Source organism: Physella acuta, unplaced genomic scaffold, assembly GCF_028476545.2.
Source record: "Physella acuta isolate Inbredline_101_S28 unplaced genomic scaffold, ASM2847654v3 ptg000978l, whole genome shotgun sequence".
Taxonomy (NCBI): domain Eukaryota; kingdom Metazoa; phylum Mollusca; class Gastropoda; family Physidae; genus Physella; species Physella acuta.
In genome coordinates this window covers 57848-79629 of record NW_026732495.1, presented here as the reverse complement: position 1 = coordinate 79629, position 21782 = coordinate 57848, and the positions used below count along the sequence as shown (strand labels likewise).

Sequence of the window (21782 nt, the reverse complement as noted above, 5' to 3'; positions counted from 1 at the left end):
ATATGCTTTAAATTATGTATTTGTTTTGTATTAGAAATATAAAGAGACTTAAGTTTTTTAAATGCAACTGGGTGATCATGTTCTTTATTTAATAAAGAATTATGTACACATGTCAAGAAACTAGACTACATGCTGTAAACAGTTGAATTAATAATTTATTGGTCTTGCAGGCCTACATAGTATACTGTTCCTATGATGCAACAAAAATGAAATCTACTTAAAAAATGATAAGATACTGTTAGTATGCCAAATACCAGCATAACTTGCTAATGTCAGTGCTAATGCCATCTCAAGTTCTACCATAGCCATAAGCCAAATTGCATACTTTTTTTTTACACCAGCACCAATTCTCTATATACCCTGCCGCATAGGCGTAGCGACCCTTCCCAGCGCCCCAGGACAAACTTTCAATTTGGGCCCCGCCCCCCTCCCCAAATATTTTTTATATTTATAATACAAAACTGGAACTAAAATAAGCTTTTACATATTTTTTTTTTACCGATTTTGGCGCCCCCTCGGGTCGGCGCCCGGGGACAAATGTACCCCCCACACCCCCTCGATACGCCTCTGCCCTGCTGAAAATGTAATGAGATACCTTGTCTGTTTCCCAGTGCTATGTCCACAAGAGCACCAACATCAATGGGGGTCTGGAGGTGGAGAAGAACTGTTTTGGCACAGTGGAGTCTTCCAACATGAACTGCAACTCCAATGCTGATGCTGGCTTCTTCAAGTGTTGTGAGGGGGACTTGTGCAACCTCAACTTGGCTGTGGAGCCTCTACCAGCTACAGCCGTGGGTAAGTCATGCTCTTTAGAATCTACCAGCTACAGCCGTGGGTAAGTCATGCTCAGAATTTAGAACCTACCAGCTACAGCCGTGGGTAAGTCATGCTCTTTAGAACCTACCAGCTACAGCCGTGGGTAAGTCATGCTCTTTAGAATCTACCAGCTACAGCTGTGGGTTAGTCATGCTCATAATTTATAAGCATAAGCTACCAGCTCAGAAATTAGAATGTAATGTCCCTATATTAGCATTATCATAGGTTCATAACCATCTGTTAGTAATGCACACATTGATAGTATAATCATAGAAAGGTTCATAGCCTAATGATAGTACATAACCCCCATCTTTAGATCCATAGCCACATAGACCATAAAATCTTGTACTCCCTCCTTGACCACAGAAACAACTTGATGCCTTGACCTAACATACAGTCTTTGATCATGTAATTACCTAGAAATTATTTCTGTATTGCAGAAGATGATGAGATGAGCTTCACTGTGAAGGTGGTCATCGTAGTGTCGGCCGTCCTGACCATGTTTATCATCTCCCCCATCATATTCTTGATTGTAAGAAAAGTTTACCACAAGCGCAGGGCAGATGGCCTGCTGCCCAATGCTGAGGCCAGGTTGTTGGAGGATGATAGCATGTACAAAGGTTTCCAAGATGGCTTGAAACAGGTACCTAAGTTACTGTCTTTAGCCTACTGTAGTCACTGTTTTGTGTACCTAAGTCACTGTGTTTTGTGTACCTAAGTCACTGTGTTTTGTTTACCTTAGTCACTGTATTTTGTGTTGTTTTGTGTACCTAAGTCACTGTGTTTTGTTTACCTTAGTCACTGTATTTTGTGTTGTTTTGTGTACCTAAGTCACTGTGTTTTGTTTACCTTAGTCACTGTATTTTGTGTTGTTTTGTGTACCTAAGTCACTGTGTTTTGTTTACCTTAGTCACTGTATTTTGTGTTGTTTTGTGTACCTAAGTCACTGTGTTTTGTCTACCTTAGTCACTGTCTTTTGCCTACCTAAGTTACTGTCTTTTGTGTACCTTAGTCACTGTGTTTTGTGTACCTAGTCACTGTGTTTTGTGTACTTAGCCACTGTCTTTTGTCTACCATAGTTACTGTGTTATGTATACCAAGTCACCATCTTTTGTCTACCTTAGTCAATATATTTTGTGTACATTAGTCACTGTGTTTTGGTATACCTGCTCATTATATTTCATACCTATTCCCCATAAGTTATCTACCTTGTCTCTGCATTTTGTTTCCATGCATACCACTAAACTGTATAAATACATAGGGAAATATAGAGAAATGAAACATGAATGAAAAAACAAAGGTAAACCCCTAACAAATAAAAAGAGGCCACACAACCAATAAAATAATAAATACACTACATTAAAAAAAAAAACCAAATGTTGTGAATAACTAACCCTTTGTTGTGCTGAAGTTAGTTAGGCAACAAGAACAGGGGAGATAACCCTACATTGAGGAAATAGTTCACCATAAACTTACTGAATACTTTCAGAGGTCAGGAAAAAATAAAAAATAAAAATACACTTGTGTCCATACACAAGTCAGGACCTGCTGCTCCTAGCTGTCCTCCTGTCATTGTTTCTTTTACCACCCATCTCACTGCCCTTATGTTTAACTGTTAGAACTAATTTTTTCTCATTTAATAAGAAACATGAATGTTTATTAGGCCTATTTGTTTAAAATGTAAATAATGTCAAGCAACCAACTTTTTGACCTTCTTTTAAACCAAGTTAAATCCAGTAGATAAATTTTTAAAATATAGAATTTGTTGTCTATTGTGTGTGTTTTTAGGATTATCATGTAAGAACATTTGAATAGCCAATGTCTATTTGTATCTTCAGGACCAGTGGTCAACAGGAAGTGGTTCTGGTCAGCCTATATTAGTGCGCAGGACAGTTGGTAAACAAGTGACTCTCATAGAGAAAATAGGTAAATCTTTACCTGCTGGTTTTTGTACAGTATTTACTGACATCCGTTTTTTTTTAACAATGTTGAATGTGTAATAAAAATCTTACTCTGGTTAATGCAAGAAATAATATGGGAAGGTGGGCTGTACATTGCAATAAATAACTTGCTGTGAAGCCATTTTAAAAATAAAGCCTTTATTTTTAAAACAGTCAATCCCAACCAAAATGACAATTACAAACCTGAACTCAGCATCTCCACACAACTAAACTACCCTTCACAAACACAAATTATCTTCTTCATAATCCTGTTCATGCCCAAGACACATGGGGCAGATGAAGTAGAGTTCATCTGATTCATAGATCTCGGCATGTCAAGGGATAGTGTGGTCAGCCCTATGTTTGCACCTTTGTTTCCCTAATGTAAGTTAGGTACCCATCAGAGCTGGGTGGGCTTAGGTACATTCCATTGATTTGAACCCAGATTTAAACTCAACTCACGGGTTAGCAGTCGAGCTCTCTACCATGCCGTCCCTAAAAACACAAATCACATTCACACAAACCTGAACAGGCCCAAATAAAGAAAAAACAATATTCCATATAATTAATTTTATTTTACACATTAATTTTTACTTTCCCCCAGGCAAAGGTAGATTTGGTGAAGTCTGGCGCGGCAAGTGGCTGGATGAGGACGTGGCGGTCAAGACTTTCTCCTCCATTGATGAGACCAGCTGGAACCACGAGACAGAGATCTACAACACCGGCATGTTGCGCCATGAGAACATCCTAGGCTACTACGCCTCGGACACTGTGGGCATCTTGTCCTGTACGCAGAACTGGCTGATTGTACACTACCACCATAATGGTTCTTTATACGATTACTTGCAGGTTTGTGATTAAATAACATAGTTAATATTTGAGAAATTGATTAAATTATAGCTTGTATTATTAATTAACACAATTAATATATGAGAATTTGATCTAATTATATCTTGTTATTAAATAAAACAATATTAGAATTTGCTTAAATTATGGCTTGTGCAACACTTCTTTAACAAAACATCAGTTCAGTGAATAAAGGCTACTCACAGATGTAATTAGCTTTTGCATACTGTGGTAACATTAAAAAACAAATAGATCCCTCTCCCTGACTGTCAAAATGGGAAGGTGAAGTAGAGTTTACCACTGCATATGAAAGTATAGTTTGGTTAATCTTTACCCAGCTACCTTGACTTTCACTAATGAGTCAGGTTTCCATTAGAGCTGGGTGGATTTTGGGAAATCCTAAATCATGACTTTTTAGTTACCATCCGACTTTGCCATCCCATTAAAACATTGGCCCTTGTATAATATTTGTACAATTTCATCTTTTTATCAATTTTTGGCATATCCATGAAATTCACTATTAAAATTCTAACAGCCTAAATTAAAAGCTCATGAATAATTTTGACTGTCAAACTGACGCTATGTAAACCTTAAGAATACACTGATTGTCTCAGTGTCTCAGCTGCCCTAGTTAACACTGACTAATATGTAACTGACCCTCTACTCACAGCTCTGTTATATTGACATGAATTCCCTAGTTAACATTAGACAATTAGCCACTGACCAGTCTATAACTGACCCTCTACTCACAGCGCAGTGATATTGACATGAATTACCCAATGACCAGTCTATAACTGACCCTCTACTCACAGCGCAGTGATATTGACATGAATCCATACTTTACACTAGACAATTAGCCACTGACCAGTCTATAACTGACCCTCTACTTACAGCGCAGTGATATTGACATGGAGGAGATGCTGACCCTGGCCCACTCAGCTGCTGCAGGTCTGGCTCACCTTCACAATGAGATCAAGGAGGGAACAGGGAAACATGAGAAACCTGCCATAGCACACAGGTAGGTGCATTATGTCCACATCAGGCTCACTAGCACATCTCATATCCAGCATGGTCTATTTCATACTGGCCATTTTTAAAAATTTTAAATAAATATTTGAACAAATAAAGACTGGAAATAAAAAAGTACAAAAATGTTACTAGTTGGCAAATATTATTTTCCAAACAAGACATACATGATATTAATAACAAAATCTTACTACATCCTTATTATAACCCCATCTCAAATCAGATCCTATCTGACCCCTATGTCGGTGGGATTTTGTTGTGAATGGGTTTTTTTTTTTTTACATATTATTTTATTTACATATTATTTACCTATTTTTAACACGTTTTTATTAACTCAGCTTCGCGTGTGTTTGTTGTTAAAATTGACATCGAAAATTAACCCACTTCTGATTGCTCAATAGATCTGAAATTTGGCATGTAGGCTACTTTCGCCTAACAATTTCAGATGCAATCATAAAAACTAGCAATTAGAGACGGTAATTAGCTTAATTTAATTACGCCCCAAGGACCATAAAATTGAGGACATGATTTCTAAAGATACCGACAAGACTGGAGGCTTATAGACACAGTTACTTCGGCCCCAATCGATGTGAGCGCGCTGGCCGTGATCGTATAGTGGTTAGTACTTCGCGTTGTGGCCGCGACAACCCAGGTTCGAATCCTGGTCGCTCAAGATTTTTTTAGTCCGTGTATTTATAAACACTTAGTCAATTCATACTTAATCAAGTCATTAGATAAAGTAGAAAATAAACTATATAAAAAACTTTTTTAAAAACCACGTTTTTCATGTGTAGCAACGGACTAAAAAGGAGAAAATAAAATACTTAAAAAAAACTTTTTAAAAAACCACGTTTTTCTTGTGGACTAAAAAGTAGAAAATAACTATTTACATACATTTGATGACAAAAAACGTGGGTCGGGCAGATGGGTCGGGAAATTTGATGGTGAACGTACCCACGTTTTTTGTCATCAAATGTATGTAAATAGTTATTTTCTACTTTTTAGTCCACAAGAAAAACGTGGTTTTTTAAAAAGTTTTTTTTAAGTATTTTATTATATATGTTTATTTATAAATTTAACTTCATGTCAGTCATTTTGGGGGAGGGGAGAGAATTTAGCATCCCAAGCAGCTGTTGTGATTAAAAACATTGTGACCAGACAGGGAGATAACTCATTTCTTTTGTTTTCCAGGGACATCAAGTCAAAAAATATTCTTGTCAAAGACAATGGCCAGTGTTGTCTAGGAGACCTGGGGCATGCTGTTAGGAGTGACAGCTTAGAGTCTGACATAGACCCCAGTAAACTGGTAGGTTCATGTGCTATTTATGTCCATCACATACTGTTTTCACTTCGTCACTAAAAAAAAAACTTGTTATGGAAGTGTGAGAAAAGTTGAAATAAGCTTTAGCCATGAGTTTTAACATTAATTGTGGTGTTAAATGTTACAATTTAACTAGATCTTAACCTTTTTTCATTTTTATAACAAAGGACTGTATTAGTATTACAATGTTTCTGTCATGTTGAAGGGGTAATAGTAAATTACAGTTTATATTAATATTGGAGCGGGCAGTTTATATGCAACAAATACTTTAAATATTTAAAATTTAAATATTTTATAAACTGTTTAGTTATTTATACATTTTTTCTCTATGATCCTTTGTAATTGACTTGTGTTGTATGTAATACAAGTTGTATGATTCTGTTTGACAGCGTGTGGGTACCAAACGTTACATGGCACCTGAGGTACTAACAGAGACACTAAATCCTGCATTTTTTGAGTCCTTCAAGTGTGCAGATGTTTATTCTTTTGGTCTGGTCTTATGGGAGATATCAAGAAGAGCAAGACGTGAGTCAGGGTTATTGATACATAGATCATTTGTTAAAACTTAATGTTAAATCTTGTGGAAACCATATATTTTAGAACTCCGAATTTTTAAAATTGTGCATTGGTTTTATCTGTTGATATTTCAAAAATATTTATCAAGGCAGTTGTAGAATTATTTTTTATGCTAGTGTTTAAGCAACAAACACCTATATCATAAACTACTTTGAGTTTATTTGTTCAGTGTTTGAGCAAGCTGCATATTCTTATGATATAATTCTTATGAGGCTCTATAATGCTGAAATAGCAATAAAAAGAATTAAATGCATAAACTGAATTGAAATTTCATTCATCACAGAAATAAAGCAGTTCTTGCACTACAATGTGTTACTTAATCCTCCAGTTGGAGGCTCATTAAGTTTTTAGTTCTTATAGTGCTTAGCTTTTTAGAAATTTTTCTCTATGAAGCTAGTTTACTTAGAGACAAAATTGATTTTTTATTTTTTTTTATAAATTTTACAGTTATCATTTTTTAAATTGACGTTGCTAAAAACAAACACCAAATTTGTTTTCAGCATTTGCAGAAGAGTACAGAGTCCCCTACTGGGATGTGGTACCAGCTGACCCAGGGTTCCCTGACATGATACAGGTGGTCACTGTAGAGCAGCACCGGCCACCCATACCCAACAAGTGGTCTAAAGAACCTGTAAGATATTTCTTCCATTTCATAACTATAATTCTGTTGATTGAATTCACAGCGTAGTTGTATATAGCTATTTTTGCTAGTATTGCTACCTATCCCCCAACTTTGCTGTTAGATATTTCTTCGTTTGGATTACTATTTTAATTGTAATGAATTGTCAGCATAGGTGCATCTAGCTATTTTTGCTAGTATTGCTACCTTTGCCCCAACATTGCTGTAAGAAATTTCTTCCTTTAGATTACTATTTTAATTGTTAATGAATTCCCAGCATAGTTGTATCTAGGTATTTTTGCAAGTATTGCTACCTTAGCCCGTGTTGCTGTAATTTATTCTTTTTTTTAATTACTATTTTAATTGTTAATAAATTGCCAGCATAGGTGCATCTAGTTATTTTGCTAGTATTGCTACTTTTATCCCAACCTTTCTATAAGATATTTCTGTTTTTTAAATAACTAACTTGTTAATTGAATTGCTATTATAGGTTCATGTTTTGCTAGTATTTCTACCTTTGCCCCAACCTTAATTATAATGATGTCTTCTTCCTCCCTCAGTTGATGTGTGAGATGGCCAAAATCATCAGCGAGTGCTGGGCACACAACCCCAAATCACGGCTGACCATCCTGAGAGTGAAGAAAAACCTGTTCAACATGCTCAAGCTGACCACTGGGGACCGGGCGGAGAAGACAGAGAAACTCATGCCCAAGATAGTGGACAGCAGCAGTGGCAGCAGCTCTGGTAACAGCTCTGGCAACTACAGCGCCAGGTCCTAGGGGGAGGAGGGGAGGTAACTTGTTGACTTGTGAATGTTTTACCTGGATAACTCAACCAGCCCAGTACTGAATCAGCTTGACAAGTGCAGTCCTTTGAGGAGATTGCAAGCAAATGAGTGCAGGACAGTGAAAGGAGTACTGAACAGTGAAAAATTGTACAGTGAAAAGAATACAGAATATTAAAACTAGAAGATGTTGTGAATGGAATGAGTACAATTCACTTCAGTACACAAATATTTTAAGAGCAAGTACAATAAAACAATCAGGTTTTTTAAAACAGCTCAGTGCAGTGGAAAATTGTACACTATGGTGTACATAATAGTGAAATGTGTGCAGTATGCTAAAAGGTGTGCTGTATACTGAAAGGTGTGCAGATAAGTAAAAATGTGCACTATTTTGAGGACACTAAAGTACATTGAGCATCATCGTCATGCAGCAACTGGGCTTCTGTTCTTTCAGACCTTCTGGCCAACCAGCAATCAAAAAATGGATCTACTGTGATAGGCAATGTTTTCTTGAATCAACAGACAATTTGAGCTTATCTTGGAGGGCGAACTAGCTTTGACAAAACGCAATCTATTTTTGTTGGTGGAAACTCATTTGATACTGGTTTATTATATAATGTTATGTATTTATCATGAATGTTCATTTCTGTAGTTTGGTTTCTTCCATTCAAATGATTGTAAATTTATTACTTTTCTTTCTTTTATTAAATGGGTCAATCATGTATAATAGATTTTAAGTGTGCTTAGTTGTTTTTCTTTTTATAATAAAATTCATCCAGCTGTTAAAGCAAATAATTTTTAAAATGTTTTTGTTAATTGTAAAAAAATTAAGAAATTTAGAATTGAACCATGTAAAATTTTGATACGTAAAAACAATCCAAGCCTACTTGCTAAATCTAACTATACTTAGCCTTTGGGACAATTCTAAAGTTTTATTTAATTTGTTATTAATTATACAACTAAATTATTTGAAACGTAATTTTTTTTAGTTAATTGTGTCAATTTTGTAGTTATATCTAGGTAAGGAGTTAATGTATTAATGGTGTAGAAAGAAGAAGAGCTAATTACTAGTGTTGTTTGGTGTTTACAATATTTATGAAGCACCAGATCTTAAAAAAAAAGTAGAACACACATTTTTTATGATGGAAGCCAGATTTTTATGAATGTGAAAGCCTGATTAAGTATGATATGCCAGATTTTATCTGAACAAGCTAAGAAGTAAAATTCCAGTAGGAAATGTGTGAATGCTGTATCAAACGTTTGTGGAAGACTGAAAGCTATATCAAAATTCTGAAATCAACCATATCAACTGAAATTTGTTTGTTTAGCCCAGTTGTAAATGTAAATACTCTTACAAACATAGCAATAATGCTTCCTTAAAACTGAGCCCAAGTACAAATTTAATTTGTATTTTCTCATCTTTTGGTATTAGCATTATACACTGCTATCTAAGGATTTGAATTTCATATTAGTTAATTTTTTGACCATGAAATCGATTGTTTTAAATTAATTGCTTTCAGTTTAAAAGCTTCCATTATCCATGCAGGTTTTTAAAGAAAGAAATCTTTAAAAACTAAAACATGTTTAGTAAACAACAGTGTAATTGTTAATTTTTTGTGTCACATTTATCTAACATTCCCTGAAAATGAAATAGAAGTGAGTTTTTTCTTTCTTTTTTTTTTTCAGAACTTACATTTTAATTTTTATACTATAAATTAATAAATATAACGAAACGAGTGCATTACTTAAAAATTACTTAAACTTTTTTTAATTTTTTGAAAATTTTTTAAAAGTGAATTTTAGATAACAATTTATTAATAGTTTTCATAATTTATTTATGTTAAAATATTTTGTTATATTCATATGATAAAATATTCTGTTCTATACATGATAAGTCTTCCTATTGTTGAAGTGGTGAAGAACTAGAAGGGGTTTTTTTGTGTTGGGATTTGCCAACTGGCAGCACTGTATGTATATGAGCCAAGAATAAATTGTCCATTTCCCTAATGTTTTAAAACAACAAATGAAAAGGCATTAAAAATATTTTGGTAGTTATTTGAAATGTCAGCAGAATTTACAAGAGCAGTGGTTCTTGAACCTGGGGTCGATCAAACCCCAGGGATTTGGCAAAGGTCAAGCTACACACCCAACAATAAGATTTCATTCAGTTCAGACTGCAAACTATTAAAAAGGGTTTGTTAATGCACATATGAAACATGCAGGATTATTACCTCCAAAAAGGTTAAGAAGGGCTGTATTAGAGGCTATTTTCTTGCTAGTAGCTTTATCATGTTATCTTTGACCTATACTTAACCCTAATGCTAACCGTGATTTTAACAGCAATACAGACAAGAAAACATCTGTACAATACGGTTGTGTCCTGCTGTCAATTTTTTATAAGAACCAAAATATTTTATTGCAAATTTCATTTACTTACCAATGGCATTGTCCATTGTATTAATTAATCTTTTCTTTGTGAACTGTGATGTGAAGTTGTGAGGTAGTTGTATTGATTGTTTGTGGAAGTTATTTAAAAATGCTTTGTAAATAATGTAATAAGTTATTATATGAAAAACACAAATTATATGAATGGTATAATTGTTGAGAAAATGTTCCATTGTATGAAGTGAATTTAAATAAAATATTTGTTCTAGTTTTTGTCTAGCCAAAATTATTTTTTACTGTAAATACTGTTACATTTCTGTTTTTTTTAAACTTACTTTCCCTTATTTTTTGTAAACATTTTTATTTATTGTATTTCAAATCATGAAATTCCCTGAATAGGGGCTAGGTAGGCAATGTTGTTTAAAAAAAATGACAACCTTTCATTATTACTCTTGCAACAACTTTTACAGTAAAGCACAACAACTAACAAGAGTTAAATACATTGTTAAATAACTTTAGCTTGTTGCATTATTCCTAGGGAATATTTAAAATCAAATGAGGTTAGTGAATTTTTCTGCTAAAATAATAAGAATCTCTTATATTGTGGGGTGTTTTATTTTCACCCATAACAAATAACTGTCCTTGTGAGTGAGTAATAGTTTTACAGTCATGTCTTATTTTTATTTCATGAAGTGCTCATCCATACAATGCATTTTGTCATGTTTCTATATTTTTTTCTCTATTTTGGTTTTGCTATACATTATAATTGTCATTATCCTCATGGTTTATTTACCTTGCCATTATTATTTTCATTGTAATGTAATTAAGGTCTAGAAAATATTATCACATTATCATTGTCAGTATTTGACACATGTTCAGTCTTTTATTTATTTTTATAAACATATTTGTCAAGTTTAAAAGGTGAATAATTTTAAATAGCATTGTGTCAATGAAAATAAACTTGTCTCATACAGATGTAAACATTGTTTCTTATCTAAGTTTCTAATTTTTATTTGCTTTCACTTCAGTAGTGACCAAAATTTAAGCTAGAACTCTTGAGCAGTTCTTTATCTCTCTTTATAAAATGAGTAGGCCCCTAGCAAACATGGTGAGTTTAACATCAATAAACCTGCTTGACACAATCATCTCAAACTCTTCATTCTTTTAGTAAACTCAAGCTTGTACACAACAGCAATGTGAAGACAGAGGTCTGTTACATGGGCAACATGGGCTCTTCTCATCTTGTAACCCAGGCTTTGATATGTATTTAGTTTAGCATGATAAATAATTAAATATCTCCATCTCATTTCAAAACATTCTGCCAGTATTATTCTTTTAATCTGTTTGAAAATATTTCTGATAGTAAATAAATTGTAAAATGGCAATTTGAATTTTAAATACTGAATTTTCCCCAAAATATTCTAAAATTTTATTTAAAAATTTATCATAAAAATGTAAAATAGCAACAAAAATAAACCGGGAGTGATCTCCCCTAAACTTTCTTGAATATTCTTATATAAAACTGGGATGGCAACTCAGGATATAGACATGTTTTTTTAATCTATTTTTAATTACTTAAACTTTTTAAAATACAATAGAATCTCCTAGAAAAAAATTCATATGAGTTTTTTGAAAAATCAGAAATAAAGTACTACTTCCAGTCAACGGAAATTACTCAAAATTTGGTAGGCAGAGAATTAGATCTTTTACTTATTTGTGATATTTCGTCTATCTGAAACAATACTCTTATATTATGTGCTTTTGAAAAACTAAAAGTAGAATAAGTTCCACTTGACAAAGTGGAGATGACAAAGTAAAGGAATTAAAATGAAGTATCCATTCAAAAGCTTTATTAATGAAGACAAACAATGTATAATATCAACAGTTAACCAACACCAGTAATATCAATGCACATGTGTAAAACAACTCTAAAGGATGATGAATAGGTTGTACACAACTCTAAAGGGTGGTAAATTGTAACAATTTCATCATCTATGTCAACAAGGTAAAGGTCAAGGCTTCGTAAAGACTACAGAGACAGCTTGCAGATGCTCAGTCTTCACAGTTCAAGCTTGATCTAACATTTAGGTATACACATACAATCATAAAATAGTTATTATTGTAAAGCAGTTAAATATTTCTATGTAAAAAATTTATATCTCAATAAATGTGAAAAGATGGTATTTTAAATGTGACAGTGCACTAAATAAATTTCTCCAATTGATATAGATCTATAACGTTTTGTGTAATAAAAATAAATTTTTCTTTATTTACCCAAGACTACTTGTGAAATGAATGTGCTTACTGTGTAAATTTATAAGGAGAACAAAAGTCTAAACTTGTAAAAAAAAAATTTAAAATATTTGTCTTTGTTATTAAGGGGAAAAAAATAGAGTGGTTATCTCCCCTCCTCCATAATAAAATAATACAAATATTGTTAAATTATAGGAAAATCTAAGATACACAACAGACAATTAAGCACAATGCAAGATGAATTGTTCTATGCATGTTCATGCTATTACAAAATTCAAGCACACCGAAGTATGGATGGTAATCAATGGATGCAAAAGTATTTTTGTTTTAACTATTAAAACATTAATTGTTAACATAAGACAATGGAATTAGAATTGAACATTAATTACCAGATATAACAGATGATATACAAAATAGCATTTAAAATATACAACACAATCATTTTTTTTAAAATACTAAGCAACAACAAAAAAATTTTAAATTACAATTTTAGAACAAAAAAAAACATAACAAAAGAAACTACCTATTCTATTGTTTCAGGATTATTTATTAGACAAACACTACATATTACACTTTCAGTATGGACAAAACTATTCTACCATTATCCATATTGACTAATAAACAAGCAGGGAGATAAAATACTGTTTGATCTAAATATATTCATGGTTGTTCATCACAAAAACAGTGTTTAATACTGTTAAAAGCAAAATATTAACACATGCTATACAGATTCACTGTATCAATATCAAAGATGATTCCATGATCTCTACTGTAAAGATTAGATATAAAAATCTAAATTGATTTCCAAATAGGTGGCTATGGTTATCTCAGCAGCTAGTAGGCTGTGTTTGAGTAGTTCTCCAGCAGTTTTCAAGTGTTTAACAAGTGGTCATTGCATCCGCTATGTCCCAAGTATTGGTCATTACATCTACTTTATTTCATTATTCAGGACAGTGGTCAATGCATCTGCTATTTCTCAAGTATTAGGCTATACTATTGGTCATTACATCGGCTTTGTTTCATTATTCAGGCCAGTGGTCATTGCATCGGCAATGTCCCAAGTATTGGGCTAGTGGTCCCAAGTATTGGGCTAGTGGTCATTGCATCTGCTATGTCTCAAGTATTAGGCTATACTACTGGTAATTACATTAGCTTTATTTCATTATTCAGGACAGTGGTCATTGCATCCACTAGGTCCCAAGTATAGGGCTAGTGGTCATTGCATCTGCTATGTCCCAAGAATTGGGCTATACTATTGGTCATTACATCTGCTTTGTCCCATTATTCAGGCCAGTGGTCATTGCATCCGCTATGTCCCAAGTATTGGGCTATACTATTGGTCATTACATTAGCTTTATTTCATTATTCAGGCCAGTGGTCATTGCTTCAGCTATGTCCCAAGTATTGAACTTTACTATTGTTCATTACATCTGCTTTGTCTGAATATTCAGGCCAGTAGTCATTGCATCTGCTATGCCTCCAAGTTTTGGTTAAGTGGTCATTGCATCAGTTATGTTCCAAGTATCGGGCTAGTAGTGATCACATCATCTATGTCCCAATATTCAGGCCAGTGGCCATTGTGCCCACGATGTTTCAAGATTGGGGCCAATGGTTATTGCATCTGCTATATTTCCCAAGTATTGGGCTAGTAGTAATCACATCAGCTATGTCCCAATATTCAGGCCAGTGGTCATTGCATCAGCTATGTTTCAAGTTTTGGGACAGTGTTTAATGCATCTGCTATGTTGCAAATATATTTTAAAAATGTGAAACATTATCAGCTAACTATCTAAATATGTTTTCAACCAGAGTCTCAGCCAGCTAATTTATGTCCATACAGCATTCTATATATCAAGATGTATCATCAGCACAACAAAATGTAAACTACATATAGTTGATTTATGGACATATAACTAACACTTTTTTCATTTAAAACATGGCCTGTAATAGACAATGGGTAAGATGAAACAATTTAAAGGCTAAAATTCACCAAGGCTTCTTTAAATGGCACAAGTTACAATCACATTAAGGTAAACTACTATAAAATTCAACATCTTAGATACAGAAACTAAAGAGAAAATAGCTTTAGGCCTACTCATAATATTGTCAATTATCATTTAAATATAAGCATTTATTTTTCTTGATATTTTTTTATATTAACTATTTCAATAAACAAATTGTATTTTGTTGCATATAATAAATATAAAGGTAAACTATTCAAAATACAGCTTATTTTATGGAACAAAAATATGCAGTTTAAATAGTAAACAAAATTAGATATAAACTGGTCTAAAAACAAGATTGAAACAAAAAAAAAACATTATTTTTAAAGAGAAGTAAACTGAATTAAAACTGAGAGAATATAAATCAAGCCATTAAAAACAGTACTCAATTTTATTAGTGGAACAAACCAGACCACACAGCCCCCAGAAAAACATCTTCATGATGGAGTTGTTGCCAGCAAAATGTACAAGGTTTCATTTTTTTTAAATTATCCTATATCTTGAAATCAATGATACCATTTAATAATCACACCTATATCTAGTAGGCCTATACATAAATATCAAAATATGTCAGATTGGTAGTTTCCAATTGATTACAACATTTGAAAATATAATGCTGGAATGTGTTGCATTATAACCGATATGTAAACATAGATATTTTACTACACTTACAATGATGATCATTTTACTTTACATAAGCAGGTATGTACAGCATGTCAAGTTTCTTTAGGCTATACTAACCAGGAAATCCACCATGCAGCATGAGCTACTAGGACTTAACAGCAGTTTAAAAAAGTATGGTGAATGAAAAATGCTGTCTAAAGCAAATCTGAAACTACAAGTATGTTTTTAATAATTAATTTTTATGAATTTTTGCCAAAAAATAAATAAAAAAATAGTTAACATTATATATTGGGTTTTCCTTGGTTATGAGATAAAACTAGATGATCATGTTTTTAGTTTAAAATAAATAGGATATAAGCCATGCTGTACAGACAACCATAAAACAAATTCTAAAGATTTTATCAAAGTACAAATTACCGAGTAAAGTTGCAGTAGTCAAATAGGGATTGATGAAAACTAGCAACAAGTTTTGATGTTAATGGTGGTAATAGATCAGTCAGAGTATTTAATGAACTGTTGCATCAATAAGTGCCAAGAAAACAATCTGAATTCTCAAGCAACTGTTGAGGATTTGTTCAGAACAAATGTAATTGTGCAGTAACAAAGCTTCTAGCACAACCACTTTGCTTTCCAATGGAGATAACTAGCATTTAAAAAAAGTATTACTTGAACAAATGATTTATAGATAAACTTAGAAATGTGGAAAAAGTCATACATAATTCTCTATTAAATAAACATTTCATTTTTCCCAGCATTAAAAAAAAAGTCCATGTAAAAGTAAGGTCATGACCACAATAGGATATTCCCGCAGTAAATAATAATTTTAAAAATATGTTGCTTATGAGTTTAGGATTTGAAAAACTCTCAAGAATAATATCTGCATTAGATTTCATAAATAATTAAACAAGTTACTTGTAATTTTAACAAGTGGATTATTGTTAACTATAAAACAAAGGGATTAATGATTATTTTTTCTTACCAGTTGCACACTAAAAATGTTGCTATTCACAGTTAAAAACCTATTTCAATGGAAAATAAATATATTTTATTTTAAAAAATGCCTTTCTGTGAATCATGGTTTCACTGGCATAACAATTTATATTTTAGTAGACTACAAGTGGCGCCTTTTATAGTCATCTCAACTAAATGTTAATAGTATGCAAATATTTGACTTCAAAGAACAAGACAAACTTACATACACAAATCTTTAACAAAGCAATTGATCAACCAGAGAGATAAAATAAATGTCAAATTGGATATAAAATCCTATGGTAAATAAGTATCACACAAGACAAAAAAAAAGAAAAAACATTTAAAGCCATTCTGTGACTCACATTCAAATACTGGCAAATAACCATTTATGATATTGCACTATTTAAAGGTCAAATTAGGAACAGAACATTTAAGCATTTAATACATGCTGTCTATGATATTCCATTACTGTTTTAAAAAAAATGATAAGTGGATTTTTACAAAACAACTTTTCTTTTGCCATTTTTAACATAACATACAGCAAATCAAAATGATACTCAGTTTCTTTTCTCATCCACTGTAGTATACACATACCATTGGTGGCAATGGAATCAGTGATTCTCTGCTTTAATCAGAAATGTCCCACTATCTTTGCTCAATACAACATATCTAAGATGACCCTATAACATAAAGTTGTGTGAGAATTTTATTTCAGAAACTAGATTCTAGACATGGTAAGAGATAGCACTGTTTAAATACCTCAGGCTGAATTTCATTTAGTGATATCTTCTATCTATGTTGACTGTTGATATTAGTAACACAGTTTAGTTGTAAGTCTTACGGGGTAACTATAATAATCTACACTTTTCAATGGATTAAATGATCAGATACAACTATTTAATGGCACTATAATCTTAAAACATTCTCAAATAGTTACTTACCTGAGGTAAACAGTACAAGTTGCCTTATAAAAATATTGACCCAGGGGTTTAAATCTAAACAACTTCTTGTTAGCTGTAATTTCAAAACAAAAGCTGTCAAATTAAAAATCATATATGTATGCCCCTCTCGGAAAACAGCACATCCAGTGTATCCTCCAAATTTTTGTTTGTTCCCCTTAATCCCGCTACGACTTTTGCTGCCCATTCAAAGTACTCTTGCACTCGTTCCTGTGTCCAGCCTTGCGGGGTGGTGCGCCTTAAGTCACGGAGGTTGTATAATTTATCTGCCAGCTTCACAAGTTTGGCTCGATTAGAAGACTGCGGTGCATGAAGAATTTGATTGCGCTTTCTTTCCTCTTTTGAGAGTGTTTTGTCATCTGTTACTTCCCTTACTAAATCTGTTGAAAATTACACCTCAATTAACTAACAAAAAACTTAATTTTTTTTTCTAATACACAAAGTTATTAAACCTAAGTCACTTTTTAGAAACATTAAACTTTCTTAATCAAACAGTAATGTAGTAAAGAAATGTGGTTGTAGTTACACATGAAGCATTATATTAAAGGTAAAATACAAAGAAAAATAACTGTCTGAGCTTTATTTAATCACATTATTTAGTCTATCCATTAAAGTTCAATACATATTTTAATTTTTTTATGTGGATTTCAACTTTCTAGTAAAGCTGTTAAGAAATGTGTTCCAAAAATTCATAACACAAAAATAGTTTGAATTATGGGTAAGTTGTAAGGGTGGTGGAGCTGAAAACAGGGTTGAATGACTGCAATCCTAGTTGCCCTACTATTTTCATGCTTTTTGTAACTATGTATCTATTAGATTTTTTAAAGAATTGGACTAATATAAAAGTCTACCTACTGGCTACATCTTCCCCAAATTCAGTCTGAATTTCATAAATGCTTGTGTCTGTGTCTTCAACAGTGTCATGAAGTAGTGCAGCCTAGCGGGAGATAAACAAAGCACATTTTACACAATTTTATTTTGATTAAATCTGTATTGCAATAGCCCAGGCAATCCTGGAGGACAATGGGAAGAGAGGCAAGGGCTGCCAGGCTTACAACTACATAGGTGCAAATAAGGGGTCATCCATTTATGACGTCCACACAGTGGGGGGGGGGGGGGGTCTGAAGAAATTGATTTTTGCAGATGCGTATGGACTTTTATAAGGGAAAAAAAGTGGATTTTTGTGGGGGGGGGGGGGGGGTCCAAAATCCAAAAAAAATTGGGGGCCCCTAAGGAGAGCTGCTTAAAACAGAGACCGGTGGAGAGCTGTGAATGCAGCTCTATGTTCCTCAGGGGCCACAAAGGAATATGTCAAGTGAAATAGCTAATAGTTACTTAGAAAAAAAACTTACTTGAATAATTGGGATATCACACACTCCTGCTTCATGGGTTAAAATATATGCAACCCCTGTATCAAGTGAAAAACAAGTTATGTTTTATAGGTGAATTTTTTCTAATTAATATTGTGACTATTTTCGCTAAAATAATTAATGGGTTACTTAAAGTTTGCAGTAAATGAAAATAAAAATTTAAATCACTAGTTCATTATTATATGAAGATGTAGGTTCAGTAGCTGGCAAATCTCACTTTCATTGAAAAGTATCACTCTTTACTACTAACTTATTAACTTTCTATAAACGTATTAGAAAGCAGTACTTTCAAATTGTGCACTCTATTCAAAAATCAATGCAGGCCACAGACTTACCTATAACATGGTTCACATACGGTGTTTGGTTTTCATCTTTTCTGCGTTGGTCCTTGTGCTTCAATGCTGCAAAGTTAACACAGCGTATGATTTCTTTACAAACCTTGTTTTGTGATGATTCGGCACTAGAGCCTGTACTGATGCTAGTAGCCATTGATTGCACAGAAGTTCCTAAACAAAGACATAATAGGTATGGATTAAAATTTTGATGTGAACAAAAAAATCATTCATCACTGTTGGGGACAGAGGCTGGTGATAGGAATCCGACTATCTGCAAAAATCATTATTGTTAGGTCGCCCATATCATAAGCCATTTTAGAGCAGAATATTTCCAGACAGATAACTTGTAAAAATTATAATCAAGTGAACTTTTATGAATGAAGTGGGGGAGGAGGAATTAGGACATCATTTGGATGTTCAGTCTTTCATTTAACACCTATTAAAGTTATCAACTTAAAATTCATATGGGTATAATTGACATGCATACGCAAACTGTCTTTGAATGGCAGAGCTTGTGTAGATTAAAAAAAAAAAAATCCTATTTCAATGGTAAACAAAATTACAGTATAAGTTTGGGATTTTTTCCCTAGGTGTAGCAGAAAAAAGTTAGAGAATAATGTCTAACTAAGTATAATTTGTACACTGCCAATCATATTATTGTTATATTTTATCGTCTTAGGCATGCAAGAATATTTATATTTATCGACTTGTGTACGACGTTCGACTTTTCACAACTGCACTGGTGGTTGGTGTGAGTGTACTTCAGGACATTCACTAAGAGGCGTGGGTTCTATTCTGTTTAATCCTAAATTTTTATTCATCTTTTTATCTGATTTACTAAGTAAATAAAAAGTGTTTGTTGAACTTTTTTATGGTTAGTGTTTGGTTAGGCATTAAGATTAAAGTCAGATTTAAAGATAAACAGTTTGATGAACATTTAAAAAAAATATTTAGTTATGAAAAATTTATCAATAATCACAATCACAATGTCATAGTAAACAAAGTCAATTTAGCATATATTCACATTATGTTTAATGTCACAATTACCGGGGGGGGGGGGGGAAATTTCAAAGCCAGGGTCATCACTTTTGTAAAAATTACTTGGCAAGTACTTGGCATATGTGCTTCATCTTACCCAAATATGTAACAAAAATTTGAAAATTAATTTAAATTTGAGTTATAAATTGTGATAAATAGCTTAGTAAACTAATGATATCTTGAGGGGGTGTGGCACATTACAATCTAACCTTTGTATTTTTTATGTTTTATTTTATGACAACATTTGTTATACCATCTTTGTAATATGTTTCTAGCATTAATGATGTCACGCTTTTAAAAAAATGATTTTTACCTCCCCTCCACACAAAATGCCAGACCCCCACCCTAAAATGAAATCATATTTCAGCCTACAACACCCTCCCCCTTCAAAATTGCAGTTCAATTTTTTTAAACAATTTATTTCTAAAAAAAAAAAATATTGACTGAGCACGGATAACATAGAGTATATATAGTATTTAGTATATAACTAGGCCTATATTTATAGGCCCCTATTTATTTATTAACAATCAATTTCTATAACAATTTACAAAAACTTTTTTTGTTTCAAAGACACGAAAAATCTGCTAAATTTCAGTAGGCCTATGTAAAATTACTTTAAAATAAAGTTTTCATTCAAATGCAAAAGTATGAGTAAATTCAGTATGAAGCCCCACTAGATCTAGAATTCTAGATCTGCCAATGGCCCAATTGTGTCCATCTGAACTTCCCCACAAATTGTCACAAAATTAGTAAATTACAGACCCCTTCCTTCCAACCTAGATCTAGAATCTAGGTCCTTGTGAATCAGTCAAAATGTATTTTGTAGTTAGATTTTAGAATGTAGATATTAGATCTAGATCTAGTAGTTACTAGATCTACTAGAGTCTAACTAAGGATTCTACTATAAGTTTGAGTTAGATAAGTGATAAGTAAGAATGACGTAATTAATTTCTTGTGGTAAATTACGGTAATGTAAATGTTTGTTGTTTTATTTATGCGGGGGGGGGGGGGGGGGTCGGAGTTTAATAATCTAAAATTAAAAAACTGCATATTTTGTCCACTTGTTACCGTTAAATTTAAGGCTTAAGTGAAAAATGCGTATAAATGTAAGTTGATAAGCTAGATCAACAACTTCTACTGATATATTATTTATTTGAGTATTACACAGAGACAACACACACTTCTTTTGGCTGCAAAGATTTGTTTTGATATGGCGGAAGTTGCATGCAGGGTTACACCGCGTTCACATTTGCAACATGTCTGGAGTTAAAAAAAAAAACCCAACTCGTAACAAGTAAGCTATTCATGTTCCGAGTGGAGAATGTTTTCAATAACATTAACTTGTGGCGAGTTTTTTTGTCCAGGTATAGATCTACATGTTGCAAGTGTAAACGTGGTGTTAAGCCCACGGATTTTCTTAACCAGCTGTTCTTATACTTGTACTGATCAGTATAAATGCAATTAAATGGATACCTATTAAATAATTTAAGCATGATCAGAATCTCAGTTTCACTTATTAAAAAAGATTTAATCTCTCGTGGAAAAAAAAACAACTTCTGCAATTCTATTTCAAATTTTGTAGTATGATTTAGTGTAATTAGAACCAGGGGTCATCCAATTGAAAATTTACTCTTAACATGACAAACTTTATTTGAGACATTACTCGTTTTAAACATGATTGTTTTCTGTTTTTGAAGGGGCTTCGGTTGCTGTAATTTATTGTCACAAGTAACTGTTCTGGTAGGAGGAGCGGTGGTCCTTGTTTGTTCCACGGTGTTTACTAACTTGGTGTTCGTTGAACGATGCCGCGCACGCGCTAGCAATGTGCGGTCTTGTGGGAATTTCCACTACAATTAAGAAAATTATTAGCCAATAGGCCATAGTTTTCATTTTTATTTTTTTACTAGCCGTCGGT

General features: G+C 32.9%; 2 protein-coding genes across 4 annotated transcripts in view; one reads left to right on the top strand and one right to left on the bottom strand.

Moving 5' to 3' along the window:
- Positions 1-11288, top strand: part of LOC131954171 (activin receptor type-1) — a 40216-nt gene extending 28928 nt beyond the window's left edge. Inside the window, exons 3-11 of the mRNA XM_059317706.1 lie at positions 612-795; positions 1257-1459; positions 2655-2742; positions 3361-3605; positions 4496-4620; positions 5820-5934; positions 6339-6474; positions 7026-7156; positions 7705-11288. Of these exons, the coding sequence (XP_059173689.1) occupies positions 612-795; positions 1257-1459; positions 2655-2742; positions 3361-3605; positions 4496-4620; positions 5820-5934; positions 6339-6474; positions 7026-7156; positions 7705-7923 (1446 nt within the window). The 3' untranslated portion in view covers positions 7924-11288. The remainder of the gene's footprint in view (positions 1-611; positions 796-1256; positions 1460-2654; positions 2743-3360; positions 3606-4495; positions 4621-5819; positions 5935-6338; positions 6475-7025; positions 7157-7704) is intronic.
- Positions 11289-12146: 858 nt separating this feature from the next.
- LOC131954175 (guanosine-3',5'-bis(diphosphate) 3'-pyrophosphohydrolase MESH1) lies at positions 12147-21656 on the bottom strand. Of its 3 annotated transcripts, none has more exons than XM_059317714.1 (5): positions 21049-21102; positions 18830-19000; positions 18477-18532; positions 17980-18061; positions 12147-17504 (listed from the first exon to the last, which is right to left on the bottom strand). In XM_059317714.1, exons 2-5 carry the CDS (start codon positions 18981-18983, stop codon positions 17215-17217), a joined length of 582 nt encoding a protein of 193 aa, XP_059173697.1. In that variant the 5' UTR covers positions 18984-19000; positions 21049-21102; the 3' UTR covers positions 12147-17214. The 3 variants fall into 3 exon arrangements, with proteins under 3 accessions (XP_059173697.1, XP_059173695.1, XP_059173696.1); XM_059317712.1 differs by lacking the exon at positions 21049-21102 and adding an exon at positions 21531-21656 and having other exon boundaries at positions 14947-17504; XM_059317713.1 differs by lacking the exon at positions 21049-21102 and adding an exon at positions 20936-21040 and having other exon boundaries at positions 14947-17504.
- Between the last annotated feature and the right edge of the window lie 126 nt (positions 21657-21782).

Coding starts and splice junctions, on each gene's coding strand:
- LOC131954175 (XM_059317712.1), bottom strand. Junction 18,533..18,829: donor GTATGTGAACCATGTTATAG/GTAAGTCTGTGG, acceptor CACTTGATACAG/GGGTTGCATATATTTTAACC. Junction 17,505..17,979: donor ATTTGGGGAAGATGTAGCCA/GTAGGTAGACTT, acceptor AATTTTCAACAG/ATTTAGTAAGGGAAGTAACA.